Source organism: Jaculus jaculus, chromosome 2 (genome assembly GCF_020740685.1).
Source record: "Jaculus jaculus isolate mJacJac1 chromosome 2, mJacJac1.mat.Y.cur, whole genome shotgun sequence".
Classification (NCBI taxonomy): Eukaryota; Metazoa; Chordata; class Mammalia; order Rodentia; family Dipodidae; genus Jaculus; species Jaculus jaculus.
This window is the reverse complement of record NC_059103.1, coordinates 12,889,300-12,906,997: the sequence shown is the minus strand read 5'-3', so window position 1 is coordinate 12,906,997 and position 17,698 is coordinate 12,889,300. Positions and strand designations below refer to the sequence as shown.

The window sequence follows — 17,698 nt, the reverse complement described above, 5'->3', positions numbered from 1 at the left end:
TAGGCGCGGCGCGTCATCCTCGGCTCCCATTGGCCGAATCGCCTCGCCCAACTCCCGCCTCCATTCAAGATGGCGGCCGCGCGCTGCCCGAGGTGGCCCGGGCTCTGGCTGTGGAGGTATGTGTCGGCCGGAGGATTTCCGCTTCATCCCAGTCACTCGGGGAGGACTTACACGCGGGGCGACGGCCCGTACTCGCGCACCGCCCTCTACGACCTGCTCGGCGTGCCCTCCACGGCCACGCAGGCTCAAATCAAGGCGGCGTACTACCGGCAGAGCTTCCTGTACCATCCGGATCGCAACTCGGGCAGCGCCGAGGCTGCCGAGCGCTTCGCGCGCATCTCGCAGGCTTACCTGGTCCTGGGTAGCACCACCCTCCGCCGCAAGTACGACCGCGGGCTGCTCAGCGACCAGGACCTGCGCGGGCCCGGCGTCCGGCCTTCTGGTGCCTCCACGGTCGAGGCCAGCCCTCCGCGAGCCGCTCCGGTCACCTCCCGGGCCCCCCGCGGTGGCGATCCCGCCCGCCCGCGCGACGGTCGCACCATGTTCAATTTTGACGCCTTCTACCAGGCTCACTATGGAGAACAGCTGGAGCGGGAACGGAGACTCCGGGCCCGGAGGGAAGCGCTTCGCAAAAAGCAGGAGGAGAGGGCCAACAAGGGGCTCCGCTGGGACGAAACCCGAGATGCGACTTTCTTTGTCGTGCTTGTGCTGCTCTTCATCTTCATCAGCTTTCATATTTAATGGGGAGAGAAAGAAAGGGAGCCGCCCCAGCCAACGTCAAGAGAAATATGTTTGTCCTCTGAACCTCTCATTTTGCATTGACTACCTCCGCTCGGGTTCCACCCTTGCACATCCCAGCCCTAAGGTCCAGCAAAAGAGGTTTCGCCACGCCCAAGGAATGGAGACACACAACACCCCTCTCCCAGGATGAAGATTCTGGAAAATTAGGGCGTGAAGGGTTTACCCGATGCCTGCTTCTTTCTGAAAGAAGTTGCCTTCCACAAAGCATTGCTCTGGTTTCATGGGAAAACCCCCGAGCAAGATTTTTGTCTTATCTGTGCCCCCCCTTCTCCGTTTGTACCGGGAGGGTTCCCCTCTTGTAACCTTGAACCGTGAAATATGGCCAGTTGTTGGCTGCCAAAAGCAAACTTCTTTGAGAGTTTGATGTATGAACTTTGCCTTTCTGGGTCCTGCAAGCTGCAGGTGAGGATGTTCTCAGCGGGGGCGGGGGGGTGCTGGATGTGGAGCGAAGAGAGAGTCCTGAGATGCCAAAAGTAAAATGAAAACCACTGGGCTCAACTCCCAGTGCCCCCCTACCAAAAAGAAGTGTGAGTGGAAAGTTTGCTATTTTTCTAGCCTCTGCCCCACACCATGCCTGCTTCTTCGGGTGCGACGCGGGAGTGAGAAACCAAGACCCTTTGTAAAAGGAGTGTGTTCCTGTCCATGTTTATCTAATACATGACCCTGGGGAAGCTTACTGTATGAACATATTGAAAGAGTAAACCATTTGGTCTCGTGAGATCTGTCACTTCTTATTACCCATATTCTAACCCACAGTGGTTTTATATATAGCAAGGCCAGGTTCATATTGAGACAGTGTGCCTAGCACGTGGTTATCCCTTTGCTAACTGGGCAGCCTGTCCAATTCCAGAAACAGATAGACGTAGAGCTGTGTCCCTGAATGTGGGCCATTCACCTGCATGTTTATCACAGGCTCCACAAGTCAAATCTTTTACACCGAGGCTGCTGGATTCTATGGGCAATTTGGGGGCCGGGGAGAGGGGTTGGAGTAGCACGAAGTACTGAGAGGCAGGAGGCTTGTGGGTCAAGGTGGAAACTGGCAGACATAGTGATGCATGCCTGTAATTGCACTATGAGTGGGCTGAGGAAGGAGAATTAGCAAGTTCAAAGCCAAAAAGATGATGACTGGTTTGCTTACGTGGATTTTAATGTTATTTGTTTTTTTTTTTTTTGTTGTTGTTGTTAATTTTTTATTTATTTACTTGAGAGTGACAGAGAGAGAAAGAGGAAGAGAGAGAATGGGCACGCCAGGGCTTCCAGCCACTGCAAACGAACTCCAGACGCATGCGCCCCCTTTTGCATCTGGCTAACGTGGGTCTTGGGGAATCGAGCCTCGAACCGGGGTCCTTAGGCTTCACAAGCAAGCGCTTAACCACTAAGCCATCTCTCCAGCCCAAATGTTATTTGTTTTAAGACTGACCCTGAACTCCTGATCCTCCTGCCTCAGCCCCCCCTAGGTGCTGGGATTACTAATGTGCACCATCATGCTTGGTCCTGTAATGGTTCTTTGTTGGTTTTGTGTTTTGGTTTGGTTTTTGAGGTAGGATCTCTAGTTCAGGCTGACCCGGAATTCACTATGCAGGTGGCCTCAAACTCAGGGCAACCTTCCTACCTCTGTCTCCCGAGTGCTGGGATTAAAGGCCTGCACCACCACGCCCAGCTTCTGTATTGGTTTTTGTTGTTCCTTTTGTTTGTTTTATTGAGATGGGATCCCATGTAGCCTAGGCTGGACTTGAACTCACTATGTAGCTGATGATCCTTCTCCTACCTCCTATATTCCTAGCACTTGGGAGATGGAAGCAGGAGGATCAGAAGTTCAAGGTCATCCTCAGCTACATAGCAAGTTTGAGCCCAGCATGTGCTACATGAGAGTATCTCAAAAAAAGTGTGAGCTGAGTCGTTTGCAGTGGCTGGAGGTCCTGGTGCATCCATTCTCCCTCTCTCAAGTAAATAAATAAAATATATTAAAAAAAATTTTAAGTGAGCTGAGTGGGGGGTCACACACCTGTAATCCCAACAGGATGATTGTTCCAAGTTCTAGTCCAGGTCAGCCCTGGCTATATAGTATGGTGTGGGCTAGCCTGGGCTACGGAGTGAGACCTGGTCTCAAACAGCAGAGAGCGCTGAGATCATGCATAAAGTCCAGCATGAGGACCTGAGTTGGGATCTTCAGTAAAGCCAGATGCTGCAGCCGGATTGTCATTAATCCCAGCATGCCTAGGGCAAAAGAGGAAGCACCTGTGGGCACCTATCCTGGCAAACTCTACAATGAATAATGTGAACAAGAGATTCTGCCTGCAGGGCATGGTGGCGTGTGCCTTTAATCCCAGTACTCAGGAGGCAAAGGTGGGAGGATCGCTGAGTTCAAGGTCACCCTGAGACTATGTAGGGAGTTGCAGGTCAGCCTGGGCTAGAGTGAGACCCTACCTCGAAAAACAATATAAACAAAATCTCTCGTGAACTTGTGTATACCATGAAGACACACATTTTATATCTCCCCTAAGGTTGCCATGAGCCTGAGTTCCACTGGTCTTGAGGGGGTGGCTGGCCCTGCCTCTCACCCTTCCCCTTCAGCATTCACACCCCAGTCCTGGCCAGGGCTGCTGCTAGATAAAAAGGCCTGTTTCAAGAGCACCAAAAGTTGATATTCAGGCTGAAGAGATGGCTTAGGGGTTAAGGCACTTGCCTGTAGAGCCTAATAATCTGGGTTCAATTTCCCCATACCCATGTAAAGCCAGAGGCAAAAATGAAACAGGCATCTGGAGTTTGTTTGCAGTGGCTGGTGGCCCTGATGTGCCCATTTCTCCCTTATCTCTCTCTCTTTGCTGGATGTGGTGGTGCACGCATTTAGTCCCAGCACTTGGGAGGCAGAGGTAGGAGGACCACCATGAGTTCAAGGCCACCCTGAGACTACAGCGTGAATTCCAGGTCAGCCTGGGCTGGAGCGAGACCCTACCTCAAAAAAACAAAAAACAAGAGTTGAGAGTTGACACATATGATTCATGGACCTCAACTTACCCGACCTGGGAATTGTCATCACGTAACTAACCAACATTGAAAACAGGATGGAACCACACATGGTGGCACACATCTTTAATTCCAGCACTCCGGAAGCATAGGTAAGAGGATCACCGTGTTCAAGGACAGCCTGGGACAACAGTGTTAGTTCCAGGTCAGCTAGGGCTACAGTGGACCCTAATTTGGAAACTAAAAAAAAAAAAAATAGGATGAGGACTGGGGAGATGATGGCTCAATGGTTGAAGGCACTTGCAAGCTTGTTGACCTGAGTTCTATCCACCCATGGAAAACCAGACACAAAGTTACATGTCTGTTGTCCCATTGTGCCTATATTGATGAGAGGTGGAGTTGGGAGACTCCAGAAGCTTGCAAGCAGTTGGAATGGCAAAACCTTGTCTCAAAAGAAAGAAGTCGAGCACGGTGGTGCACGCCTTTAACCCCAGCACTCAGGAGGCAATGGTAGGAGGATCACATGAGTTCGAGGCCACCCTGAGATTACACAGTGAATTCCAGGTCAGCCTGCACCAGAGTGCGACCCAACCTCAAAAAAAAAAAAAAAAAAAGACAGTAAGAAAGTAGAAGGAGAGAAGAAATTCTTTGAGGTTGTTCATATGTGCCCATACACAAGTTAAATAAAACAAGATCCTGGGGCCACAAGTGGTGGCGCACGCCTTTAACCCCAGCACTGGGGAGGCAGAGGTAGGAGGATCACTGTGAGTTTGAGGCCAGCATGAGACTACATAGTGAATTCCAGGTCAGCCTGAGCTAGCGTGAGACTCTACCTCAGGGAAAAAAAAAAAAAGAGAGAGAGCCTGTCATGGAACACATCTTTAATCCCAGCACTCTGGAGGCAGAGGTAGGATGATCACTGTGAGTTCAAGGCCAGCAGTTCCAGGTCAACCTGTGCTACAGTGAGAGCCTATCTCAAAAAAAATAAGACTACAAGATAAAAAGTTTTCTGGAAGCCAGGTGTATTGCATGCCTTTTACTCAGGAGGCAGAGATAGGATCACCATGAGTCCCAGTCCACCATGAGACTACAAAGTTAATTCCAGGTCAGCCTGGGCCATAGTGAAACCCTACCTCAAAAAAAAAAAAAAAAAAAATCTGTCAAAATGGCTACCATCATGAAAACAAATGACCATAAATGCTGGTGAGGATGCGGAAAAAGAGAAACCCTTCTACACTGTTGGTGGGGATGCTATCTGGTCCAGCCATTGTGGAAATCAATGTGGAGATTTGTGAGACAGCTAAAAACAGATCTACCATATGACCCAGCTATAGCATTCCTAGGCATATATCCTAAGGATTCCTCACTACCATAGAGATACTTGCTCAACCATGTTTATTGCCACTCCATTCACAATAGCTAGGAAATGGAACCAGCCTAGATGTCCCTCAACTGATGAGTGGATAATGAAGATATGGCACATTTATACAATGGAGTTCTACCCAGCAGTAAAGAAAAATGAAGTTATGAAATTTGCAGGAAAATGGATGGATCTGGAAAGGTTTATAGTAAGTGAGGTAACCCAGGCCCAGAAAGCCAGATGTCGCATCTTCTCTCTCATATGTGGATCCTAGCCACAGATGATTGGACTTCTGTGTGAGTAGGAATAAAACTCAGAAACAGAGGCCAGTAAGCTAGAAAAGAGATATAAAGTGAAGATAAAGGAAGTAAGTGAGGAGGCTACTTAATAGGATGGCATTGCATATATGTAAGTAGAACAGATTAATGGGGTGAGTAAAGGAAAGGTGGGGAGAGGGCTAATCAAAATCCAAGAGGATATAAATAAATCATATGGAAATCTACTTTTCTAAAAAAAATTTTGAGAGTGACAGAGAAATAGGCAGATAGAAAGTGGCCTCCAGCCACTGCAAACGAACTTCAGATGCGTGTGCCCCTTGTGCATCTGGCTAACGTGGGTCCTGGGGAATCAAGCCTCAAACTGGGGTCCTTAGGCTTCACAGGCAAGCAATTAACTGCTAAGCCATCTCTCCATCCTGAGACCTACTTTTTTGGACAATGGAACACTCAGGAGTCATAGATTGTTACTAGAAAATTTTCAGTGCCAGGGATGGGATTCCTTCCAGTGAGTTGTTGGCCAGGGAGGTCCCTGATGCCCCCAGAACATTACAGGCCATTGCTGAGGCCCTTGGTTTCCCACCAGTAATAGATGGTAAGACCCTGTTGCTGAAGACTCCACATAATTGGGCTGCAAGGTCACTGAGAAAATCTGCTGGAACTGAGCTGATAACCTCCTCCATGTAAATCAGCTGACAAAAAGCTAGAAGAAGCCATTCTGCATGCAGTTCAATGGGAGAAAGTGAAATCACCAGAGAAGATACCCAACAGTGGATGCTTCAAGCCTTAGGTTTGGCCAAAAGAGAAGCTTCTCTAACCAAAAGTGAGAGTAGCAATAATATATAGGCATGAACATTAAGAGAAGTGCTTACTGGGCAGTTTGATTAGCATAGTATATACATTTAGCCATACACCAGCAGATGTTACACCCCTAGGGCTCATGACTATCCCTGTTGTAGATTTTCAGTATCAGGGATGTATTCCCTCCCATAGAGTGGGTCTCCAGTCCAATTAGAGGGCAGTTGGTTTCCACCATGACAGATGTGCCACTATTGCACCCATTGGCTCATTTGGCCTGGCTGGCCAAATATAAGGCTTGCAGTGTCCACTGTTGAGTATCTTCACTGGTGTTTTCTCTATCCCATTGAACTGCATGCAGAATGGCTTCTTCCAGCTTTCTGTCAGCCGGTCTACATGGAAGAGGTTTCAGCTCAGTTCCAGCAGGATTTTCCGTGACCTTGCAGCCCAAGTATGTGGAGTCTTCAGCAATAGGGTCTTACCATCTATTCCTGGTGGGAAACCAAGGGCCTCAGCCATAGCCTGTAATGATCTAGCAGCATCAGGGACATCCCTGGCCAACAACTCACTGGAAGGAATCCCATCCCTGGCACTGAAAATTTTCTAGTAACAATCTATGGCTCCCGAGTGTTCCATGGTCCCAAAAACTAGATTTTCATATGATTTTTTTATATCCTCTTGGGTTTTTTAAAGTTTTTTATTCAATTTTTTTTATTCATTTGAGAGAGACAGAGAAAGAGGCAGATATATATAGAGAGAATGGGTGTGCCAGGGCCTCCAGCCACTGCAAACGAACTCCAGATTCCTGAACCCCCTTGTGCATCTGGCTAACGTGGGTCCTGGGGAATCAAGCCTCGAACCAGGGTCCTTAGGCTTCACAGGCAAGCGCTAACCGGTAAGCCATCTCTCCAGCCCCTTCTTAGATTTTGATTACCCTTCCCTCCACCTTTCCTTTACTCAATCTCTTCCCTTGACCTCACTTAGGCCTTTTCACCCCCATTAATCTGTTCCTCTACTTACATATATACAATACCATCCTATTAAGTCCCCCTTCCCTTCCTTTCTATTCCCTTTATATAACCTTTCTAGCTTACTGGCCTCTGCTACTGAGATTTCTTCCTACTCACACAGAAGTCCAGTCACCGATAGCTAGGATCCACACATGAGAGAGAATATGCAACATTTGGCTTTCTGGGCCTGGGTTACCTCACTTACTATAAACCTTTCCAGATCCATCTATTTTCCTGCAAATTTCATAACTTCATTTTTCTTTACTGCTGAGTAGAACTCCATTGTATAAATGTGCCACATCTTCATTATCCACTCATCAGTTGAGGGACATCTAGGCTGCTTCCATTTCCCAGCTATTGTGAATAGAGCAGCAATAAACATCCTTGAGCAAGTATCTCTAAGGTAGTGAGATGAGTCCCTAGGATATATGCTTAGGAGTGCTATAGCTGGGTCATATGGTAGATCTATTTTTAGCTCTCTGAGGAACCTCCACACTGATTTACACAATGGCTGGACCAGATTGCAATCCCACTAACAGTGTAGAAGGGTTCCTCTTTTTCCACATCCTCACCAGCATTTATGGTCATTTGTTTTCATGATGGTAGCCAATCTGACAGGAGTGAGATGGAATCTCAACATAGATTTAATCTGCATTTCCCTGATGGCTAGGTATGTAGAACATTTTTTTTAGATGTTTATATGCCATCTGTATTTCTTCTTTTGAGAACTTTCTATTTAGTTCCATAGCCCATTTTTTATTGGGTTGTGTTGCAGACTGGTTTGCATTGCTGGTAGAAATCACCCAACTAAGAGCAGCTTCTGTGAAAAAGAGATTTATTTTGGCTTACAGACTCGAGGGGAAGCTCCACGATGACAGGGGAAAACGATGGCATGAGCAGAGGGTGGACATCACCCCCAGCCAACATAAGGTGGACCACAGCAACAGGAGGGTGTGCCAAACACTGGCATGGGGAAACTAGCTATAAAGCCCATATGACCGCCCCGAACAATACACTCCCTCCAGGAGGCATTAATTCCCAAATATCCATCAGCTGGGGAGCTAGCATTCACAACACCTAAGTTTATGGGGGACACCTGAATCAAACCACCACAGGTTGTTTACTTATTATTTAATTTTTTGAGTTATTTGTATATCCTAGATATTAATCCTCTATCAGCTGTATAGCTGACAAAGATTTTTTCCCTTTCTGTATGTTGCCTCTTTGCTTTATTCACAGTGTCCTTTGCAGTACAAAATCTTTGTAATTTCATGAGGTCCCAGCAGTTAATCTGTAGTTTTATTGCCTGAGCAATTGGGGTTATATTCAGAAAGTCTTTGCCAAGATCAATATGTTGAAGGGTTTCCCCTACTTTTTCCTCTAGCAGTTTCAGGTCTGATGTTAAGGTCTTTGATCCATTTGGACTTAATTTTTGTGCATGGCGAGAGAGAAGGATCTATTTTCATCCTTCTACAGATACATATCCAGTTTCCCCAGCATCTTTTGCTAAAGAGGCTGGTTTTTTGTTTTTTTTTTTTTTTTTCTCTCCAATGAGTATATTTGACATTTTTGTCAAATATCAGGTGGCTATAGCTACCCGGACTTACATCTGGGTCCTCTATTCTGTTCCATTGATCTACATATCTGCTTTTGTGCCAGTACCATGCTGTTTTTGTTACCATGGCTCTGTAGAATAGGTTAAAACCAGGTATGGTGACCACCAGCCTTATTTTTGTTGCTCAATATTGTTTTAAATATTCAAGATTTAAAAAAAGAAAATTTTAAATATTTTATTTATTTGAGAGAAAGAGGCAGTTGGGGGAAGAGAGAATGAGCACACCAGGGTCTCCAGCCACTGTAAATAAACTCCAGATGTGTGCACCACCTTGTGCATCTGGCTTACATGGGTCCTAGGGAATCAAACCTGGGTTCTTTGGCTTTGCAGACAAGTGCCTTAACCACTAAGGCATCTTGCCAGCCTCTTTTTGTTGTTGTTGTTGTTGTTTGTTCATTTTCATTTACTTGAGTGTGACAGAGAGAGAAAGAGACACATAGAGAGAGAGAGAATGGGCGCGCCAGGGCTTCCAGCCGCTGCTAATGAACTCCAGACACGTGCGCCCCCTTGTTCATCTGGCTAACGTGGGTTCTGGGGAATCGAGCCTCAAACTGGGGACCTTAGGCTTCACAGGCAACCGTTTAACCGCTAAGCCATCCCTCCAACCCCCTTTTTTTTTTTTTTTTTTTTTTTGCCATACACTGCACTTAAAAATATTTTATTTATTTTTTTGAGAGAAAGAGAGAGGCAGAGTGAGAGAAAGAGAGAATGGGTACGCCAGGGCATCCAGCCACTGCAAATGAACTCCAGATACATGTGCCACCTTGTGCATCTGGCTTACGTGGGTCCTGGGGAATTGAACCAAGGTCCTTTGGTTTTGCAGGCAAGTGCCTTAACCACTAAGCCATCTCTCCAGCCCTTGCATTTTTTTGGGCACTAAAAGTAGTTAAAATATTTTACTCTTAGTTTTGTAATAAATAAAAAGGGCCAAAATACTTAGGTTTCATAATTGGGAAAAATCTATGTTCTCCAATTGAGAATTTTTATAATTATAGCCAGTAAGAGGTTTTTTTTTTTTTGTTGTTGTTGTTTTTTTTTTTTTTGTCTATCATAAACCATTGAAAATAGTATACTATTTCTAGAAGACCTTTAAAGGAGAGTGGTGCTTGCTGATGCCACTATAATTCACAACCATCTATAATTTCATAGCTTATATTGAAGAGTTAATTCATGCTTATTTTGTTTTTTTAAAAATAGTCTTTGGAAACCATTACTATTCCTGTAGACACATACTCTAGATATATCTCTTCTTGTAAAAATAAAAACATAATCATGTGTGTTACAGTCAGGTTCGCATTGCTGGCAGAAATCACCTGACCAAGAGCAGCTTTTGGGAAAAAGGGAATGACATCTATCATTTAGACTCACTTTCCCCAGCCCCCAGATGAACAGTAGTTATAATAGCAAAAGGAATATAAGGAATTTTTTGTTGTGTTATTTTGTTTTGATCTTTAGGGGCAGCTGTGAAAGAGGTCAGCACATTACTAGCAGCAACAGACAGAGAAGACAAGACAGTGGATGAAGGAATCTTGATGAATGTTTGTTCATCTTTTCCTCTATTAGCCATAAAATTGCAATGGCATATTTGGAAATTTCAAGTATGCATCTCCTAGACCCTTCACAGATATAGATAGTGGTCTACCTGAGGGCTCTGTAATCATGTAAGATAGCTTTGTTCAATTTGGGGTGGCCAAAACAGACTCCATGCCATTAAGGATGTTAGAGCTCAATGCTTCCTGTGGTTTGGGCATCAGCTCTTCTCCTATGTTCCTCCTACCTATCTCCTTCTAGGGTTCCAAGGTCCATGTTCACCTTTGTCCTTTTTTATTATTATTATTATTCTAGCCCAGGCTGACCTGAAACTCATTCTGTAGTCCCAGGCTGGCCTTGTAATCTCAGTGATCCTCCTAATAGCCTCCTGAGTGCTGGGATTAAAGATGTGTGCCAGTATGTCTGGAAACTTTTTGAAACTCTAGCCCAGGTTGACCTGAAATTCACTATGTAGTCTCAGGGTGGTCTGACTCACAGAAATCCTCCTACCTCTGCCTCTCAAGTGCTGGGATTAAAGGAGTGCACCACCATGCCTGGTGGATCAACCCCCATTTTTTTTTAAAGGGAGAGTCTCACTAGCTGTAGCTGAGGCCAAGGTAGGGTGCTAGAATGAAAGCCTACCTCAGGAAAACAAAAACAAACAAAAAATCTATTTTATTAATTTTTGGGGAGAGGGAGGTTGTTTTAAAATATATTTTTTTTATTTATTTATTTGAGAGAGAGAAAGAGGAAGAGAGACAGAGAGAATGGACACACCAGGGCCTCCAGCCACCATAAACTCCAAATGCATGTTCTACCTTGTGCATCTGGCTTACATGGGACCTGGAGAATTGAACCAGGATCCTTTGGCTTTGCTGGCAAGCGCCTTAATAGCTAAGCCATCTCTCCAGCCTGGGAGGGAGGTTTTTGAAGTAGTGTCTCACTCTAGCCCAGGCTGACCTAGAATTCCCTATGTAGTCTCAGAGTGGCCTTGAACTCAAGGTGATCCTCCTACCTCTGCCTCCAGAGTGCTGGCATTAAAGGTGTGTGCCACCATGCCTGGAAAAATATTTTATTTATTTGAGATAAATAGGCAGCAAGAGAAAGAGAAGGAGAGAAAGAGAATGGGTGTGCCAGGACCTTCAGACACTGCAAATGAACTCCAGATGCACATGCCCCCTTGTGCATCTGCCTTAGGTGGGTCCTGGGAAGTCAAACCTGGGTCCTTTGGCTTTGCAGGCAAGTGCCTTAACTGCTAAGCCATCTCTCCAGCCCTTAATGTCTTTTTTTTTTTTTCTATGTGTGTTTGACACTGAGTTTAATTAGGGTTGCCTGCATGAGCATAGGTAGGGGTTGTTGACCACAGCGTGTGTAACTTACCGCTGGCTACACCACTGAAGAAAATGTCTCCCATTCCTTTAGCAACCATACACTGCCAATAGCTCCTGGGGTGGGGGTGGGGGGCTGGGTACCTTATGGCCGCTTCATTATCCATGGTGGAATGTTGATAGGCCCAGTATTGTACAGTTCTTGTGCAAGTAATGGCAGTTGCCATGAGTTGATGAATGCAATGGCACTTCATGTCCCCGGCACTCACTGAGGAAGACATCCCATACTGTAGCCCACATTCTTTCCATTTTCTCTCCCATAAGCGTTCTCTGAGCCTTGGAGGGAGTGATATATGCAGGCATCTTGTTTCAGGTTGTAATCAAAAGAGACGGAGCCGGGTGTGGTAGTGCACAGTTTTAGTCCCAGCAGTCAGGAGGCAGAGGTAGGAGGATCACCGAGAATTCGAGGCCACCCTGAGAGTACTTAGTGAATTCCAGGTCAGCCTGAGCTAGAGTGAGACCCTACCTCAAAAAACCAAAAAAAAAAAAAAAAAAAAAAAATGAGGTGGGGCTGAGAGATGGCTCGGTGGTTAAGGTGCTTGCCAGTAAGGCCTGATGACCAGAGTTCTATTCCCCAGTTCTCACGTGGAGCCAGATGCATAGAGTGGCACATGCGTGTGGAGTTCGTTTGCAGTGGCTGGAGGTGCTGGTGTGCCCATTCTCTCTCCCTCTCTTTCTCTCTCTGCTGGAGATCATGGTGCACTCCTTTAATCCCAGCACTGGGGAGGCAGAGGTAGGAGGATCAATGTGAGTTCAAGGCCAGCCTGAAACTATATAGTGAATTCCAGGTCAGCCTGGGCTAGAGCAAGGCCCTACCTCAAGAGAGGGAGAGAGAGAGAAAAAAGGGGCTGAGGCTGGCCATGGTTGAGCCTTTGTCTAATATCGCTACTTTGAAAGGAAGCTTCAGGTGCGCCCATTCTCTCTCTCTCTCTCTCTCTGCCTCTTTCTCTCCCTCTGTCACTTTCAAATAAATAAAAGTAAACAAAAAAAACTTTTTTAAAAAGGGAGCTTCAATGTCTGAGACCCAGCTCAGCCTTCCTTCCGCAGGATAGGAAAGTAGACAAAATCCCACCTAGGATTGAGGATGTAGCTCAGTTGGTTGACTTCTTGCCTAGCCTACAGGAAGCTCTGGGTCATATCCTCAGCACAGCACAAACTGGACATGGGCCAGGTAAGGTCACTATGTAACCCAGGCCAGGCTGGTTTACATAGTGAGACCTTGTTCCAGTGGTCTCCACACACACATGCATCCACATGCATACAACACAGTCAAGAAAGAAAGAAAGGGCTGGGGAAATAGTTTAGCGGTTAAGGCATTTGCCTGTGAAGCCTAAGGACCCTGGTTCAATTCCCTAGGTACCATGTAAGCCAGATGCACAAGGGGTGCATGCATCTGGAGTTTGTTTGAAGTGGCTGGAGGCCCTGGCGTGCCCATTCTCTTTCTGTCTGCCTCTTTCTCTCTCTCTCAAATAAATAAATAAAAATATATTTTTTAAAAAAGACAGAAAACTGGGCATAGTGGTGCATGCCTTTAATCCCATTGCTCAGGAGGCAGAGGTAGGAGGATCGCCTTGAGTTCAAGACCACCCTGAGACTACATAGTGAATTCCAGGTCGGCCTGGGCTAGATGGCTAGAGTGACCCATCTCAAAAAAAAAAAAAAAAAAAAATCAAAAATGTGGGCAGTAGTTCAAGGTCATCCTCTGATAGAGTTTGAGGCCAGTCTGAACTACATGAGATCCTGCCAAGGTCATTGCACTGCTCACTATACTATAGATTCCCCCAACCAGAAAAATCAATTTATTTCTTCTAGCCCAGCCTGACCCGGAATTCACTGTGTCGTCTCAGGGTGGCCTCAAACTCATGGTGATCCTCCTACCTCTGCCTCCCGAGTGCTGGGATTAAAGGCGTGTGCCACCATGCCCAGCCTTTGTAAATTATTTTTTTTTTCTTTTGGTTAATTTGGTCCTTTCTTTTCTTTTATTCTTTTCTTTTCTTTCTTTCTTTCTATCTCTCTTTCTCTCTCTCTCTCTCTCTCTCTCTCTCTCTCTTTCTTTCTTTCTCTTTTTGAGGTAGGGTCTTGCTTTAGCCCAGGCTGACCTGGAATTCACTATGTAGTTTCAGGGTGGCTTCAAGCTCATGGCAATCCTCCTACCTCTGCCTCCTGAGTGCTGGGATTAAAGGCGTGCACCACCACACCAGGCAAAAAAATATTTTAAAGAAAAGAAAGAAAGGCATCAGGGCCAGAGAGATGGCTCAGCAGTAAGGCACTTGCTTGCAAAACCTAAGGACCCAGGTTTGATTCCCTAGAACCCACGTAAGTCAGATGCACATGGTGGTGCATGCTTCTGGAGTTTATTTGCAGTGGCTCAAGTCCCTGGTGTACCCTTCTCTCTCTCCCTCCCTCCCTCTCTCTCTCTCTCTGCCTCTTTCTCTCTCAAAATGAAATAAGTAGGGCTGGAGAGATGGCTTAGCGGTTAAGCACTTGCCTGTGAAGCCTAAGGACCCCGGTTCAAGGCTCGACTCCCCAGAACCCACGTTAGCCAGATGCACAAAAGGGCACACACGTCTGGAGTTCGTTTGCAGTGGCTGGAGTCCCTGGCGCGCCCATTCTCTCTCTCTCCCTCTCTCTCTCTCTCTCTCTCTCTCTCTCTCTCTCTTTTAAATAATTAAATAAATAAAATATTTTAAAATAATACTTTTAAACTTGCCTAGAGGCTGGGCGTTGTAGCGCACACCTTTAATCCCAGCAACTGGGAGGCAGTGGTAGGAGGACTGCGGGTTCCAGGCCAGCCGAGGACTACAGAGTGAGTTCCATCCAAGTTAGCCTGGGCTAGTGTGAGACCCTACCTCAAACCACCACCAACCCCTCAAAAAAAAAAAAAAAAAATGCGTGGAAAGTTGGCTCAGGAATGGGAGGCCTAGTATGAGGGCCCAGCCTGCTCCAGGCTGTTCTGAAAGTCCATGAGATCTTCCAAAGTTACTCAGCAGGCACCCTGTGGGGCCTGTGTCCCTTAGCCTCTAGCAGCTACGGACCAGCAGCAAGGAGGTTGGGAGAACCAAGGCCACGTGGGCTTTCCCAAGTGGGTGGTCTCACTGCTTCCCTGAGCTTCTCTGGGGGTGACTGTGTGAGCCTCAGGGATTCCAAGGCTCCCATGGAATAGTTGCTCTGATGTTGGGTGCATTTCTAAAGATCCCATTGAGCAAACCCTCAAGCCCTGCTCCCACAGGCCAGGCCGGTGGGGATCTCCTCCCCGGGCCTGCAGAAGTCGCCACCCAGAGCCTGATAGATCTGGTCGGGGGACCCACTTCCCATTTGACTGTGCAGTCTCGGCAACTCCATCAGGTGTCCTCCTGAAGTTCCCAGACTAAACACAGGAATCTTTCCCCACACCTCCGTCAGTCCCCAGCGTCCTTGAACCCCTTACTACTCTAGAGGTGCCATGTCGGGGTCCCTTTGGTAGTGTTAAACTCCAGCGAAAAGTGGAGCCAGAGCCAACCCAACACTCATTTTATTAACATAACCACATTAGATTTGTAGGGTTTTTTTTTAATAATTTTTTTTTTTATTTATTTGAGAGCGACAGACACAGAGAGAAAGACAGATAGAGGGAGAGAGAGAGAATGGGCGCGCCAGGGCTTCCAGCCTCTGCAAAGGAACTCCAGACGCGTGCGCCCCCTTGTGCATCTGGCTAACGTGGGACCTGGGGAACCGAGCCTTGAACCGGGGTCCTTAGGCTTCACAGGCAAGCGCTTAACCGCTAAGCCATCTCTCCAGCCCAAGGGTTTTTTAATTTTTATTTTATTTTAGTTTTTGAGAGCGACAGACACAGAGAGAAAGATAGAGGGAGAGAGACAGAATGGGCGCGCCAGAGCTTCCAGCCTCTGCAAACGAACTCCAGACGCGTGCGCCCCCTTGTGCATCTGGCTAACGTGGGACCTGGGGAATGGAGCCTCGAACTGGGGTCCTTAGGCTTCACAGGCAAGCTCTTAACGGCTAAGCCATCTCTCCAGCCCGGCTTTTTGTTTTTTAAAGTAGGGTTTCACTCTAGCTCAGGCTGACCTGGAACTCACTCTGTAGTCTCAGGCTGGCCTTGAACTCCATGACATTCTCCTACCTCTGCCTCCCGAGTGCTGGGATTAAAGGCATGCGCCACCAAGCCTGGCTTTTTAACCTTTTTTTTTTTTTTTTTTTGAGCTAAGACTATGCTGCAACTCACAAGGTAGCCCAGGTTGAACTCAGACTCAGGGCAATCCACCTGCCTCAGCTTCCCAACTGTGCTGATTATGGGCAGGAGCCACAGCACCTGACAGTGAGCAGCACTCCTCACTCTTAGTCGCTGGAGTTTCCGTGCCTCTCAGCCACATCCCCTCTCCTTAGATTCGACCTTAGCTGCCCCCAGCCTGTGTTCCTGAGTGCCTTTTTCTTTCTCTTTTTATACACGTGATATATCATTATTTACTTGTTATATATCATTATTTATTGTTTGGGAACAGAACGAGAGAGTGGGGGCTCCAGGGGTTCTTATTGTACATTCCAGATGTTTTAAATTTTATTAGAGACAGAGAGAAAGGCGGGGAGAGAGAGAATGGGTACGCCAGGGCCTCTAGCCACTGCAAGCGACAGGCACATGCGTCACCTTGTCCTTAGGCTTCACAGGCAAGCACCTTTACCACTAAGCCATCTCTCCAGCCCTGAATGCGCCACTTAGTGCATGTGGCTTTAGGTGGGTAATGAGGATTTGAACCTGGGCAGGCAGGCTTTGCAAACAAGTGCATTAAACTGCTGAGCCATCTACCCAGCCTTTTTTTTTTTTTTTTTGCTTTTTTGAGGTAGGGTTTCGCTCTAGCTCAGACTGATCTGGCTATGTAGTCTCAGGCTGGCCTCGAACCTACCAACCTCCTACCTCTGCCTCTCCAGTGCTGGCACCATCATGCCTGGCTTTCTTTCTTTCTTTTTTTCATTTTTCCTGACAAAATCTCATCCTGTTGCTCAAGATGGCTTTAAACTCCCTTTGCAGCCTATATAGTCTTGAACCAACTTTTTTTTTTTTTTTAGGTAGGGTCTCATTCTAGCCCAGGCTGACCTGGAATTCACTATGTAGTCTTGGTGGCCTCAAACTCATGTTGATCCTCCTACCTCTGCCTCCCAAGTGCTGGGATTAAAGGTGTGCACTACCCTGCCTGGCTTGAACTGACATTTTTGTTTGTTTTTGGTTTTTCAGGATAGATTCTCGCTCTAGTCCAGGCTGACCTGGAATTCAACGTGTAGTCTCAGGGGTGGCCTTGAATTCACAGCAATCCTCCTACCTCTGCCTCCCTAGTGCTGGGATTAAAGGCATGCATCATCATGCCTGACTTGAACAGACTTTTTTTTTTTTTTTTCAGTTTTTTGAGGTAGGTTTTCACTCTAGTCCAAGCTAACCTGGAATTCATTATGTAGTCTCACGGTGGCCTTGAATTCATGGTGATCCACCTACCTTTGTCTCCCAAGTGCTGGGATTAAAGACATGCGCCACCACACCCGGCTTTTGAACAGACTTTTAAAAAATTAATTATTTTTGTGTTTAAAGGTGCATGCATACCATACGGGTGTGGAGGTAAGAAGAAAACTTGAAGGTGTTGATCCTCTCCTTCCACCATGTGAGACAGGATCTTTTGTATGTTTTTGCTACTAGGAAGGCCACTCGCTGGTCTGCAAGCTTCAGGACACTCCCGAGTCCAACTCCCAGGCCGACAGGCACGTTGGGATTACAGATTCGTTTGTGCGCCACCTTCTGCCTGAGTTTATGCAGGTGCTTGGATACAAACTCTGGTTAGCAGGCGTGTAGAGCAAGTGATTTTAACCACTTAACCATCTCCCAGGCCCTGAACTATCTTTCTTCCTTCTTTGGTTTTTCCTTCTTTTCTTCTTTTTTTTCTTTTGATTTTTGGAGGTAGGTTCTTGCTCTAGCC

The 17,698-nt window shown here is 46.6% G+C and overlaps 1 protein-coding gene across 1 annotated transcript; it reads left to right on the top strand.

Moving 5' to 3' along the window:
- Positions 1-59: 59 nt before the first annotated feature.
- On the top strand, positions 60-1,519 carry Dnajc30 (DnaJ heat shock protein family (Hsp40) member C30). The gene has a single exon (XM_004666184.2). The coding sequence runs from the start codon at positions 70-72 to the stop codon at positions 739-741; it is 672 nt and encodes a 223-aa protein (XP_004666241.2). The 5' UTR covers positions 60-69; the 3' UTR covers positions 742-1,519.
- Positions 1,520-17,698: the final 16,179 nt, after the last annotated feature.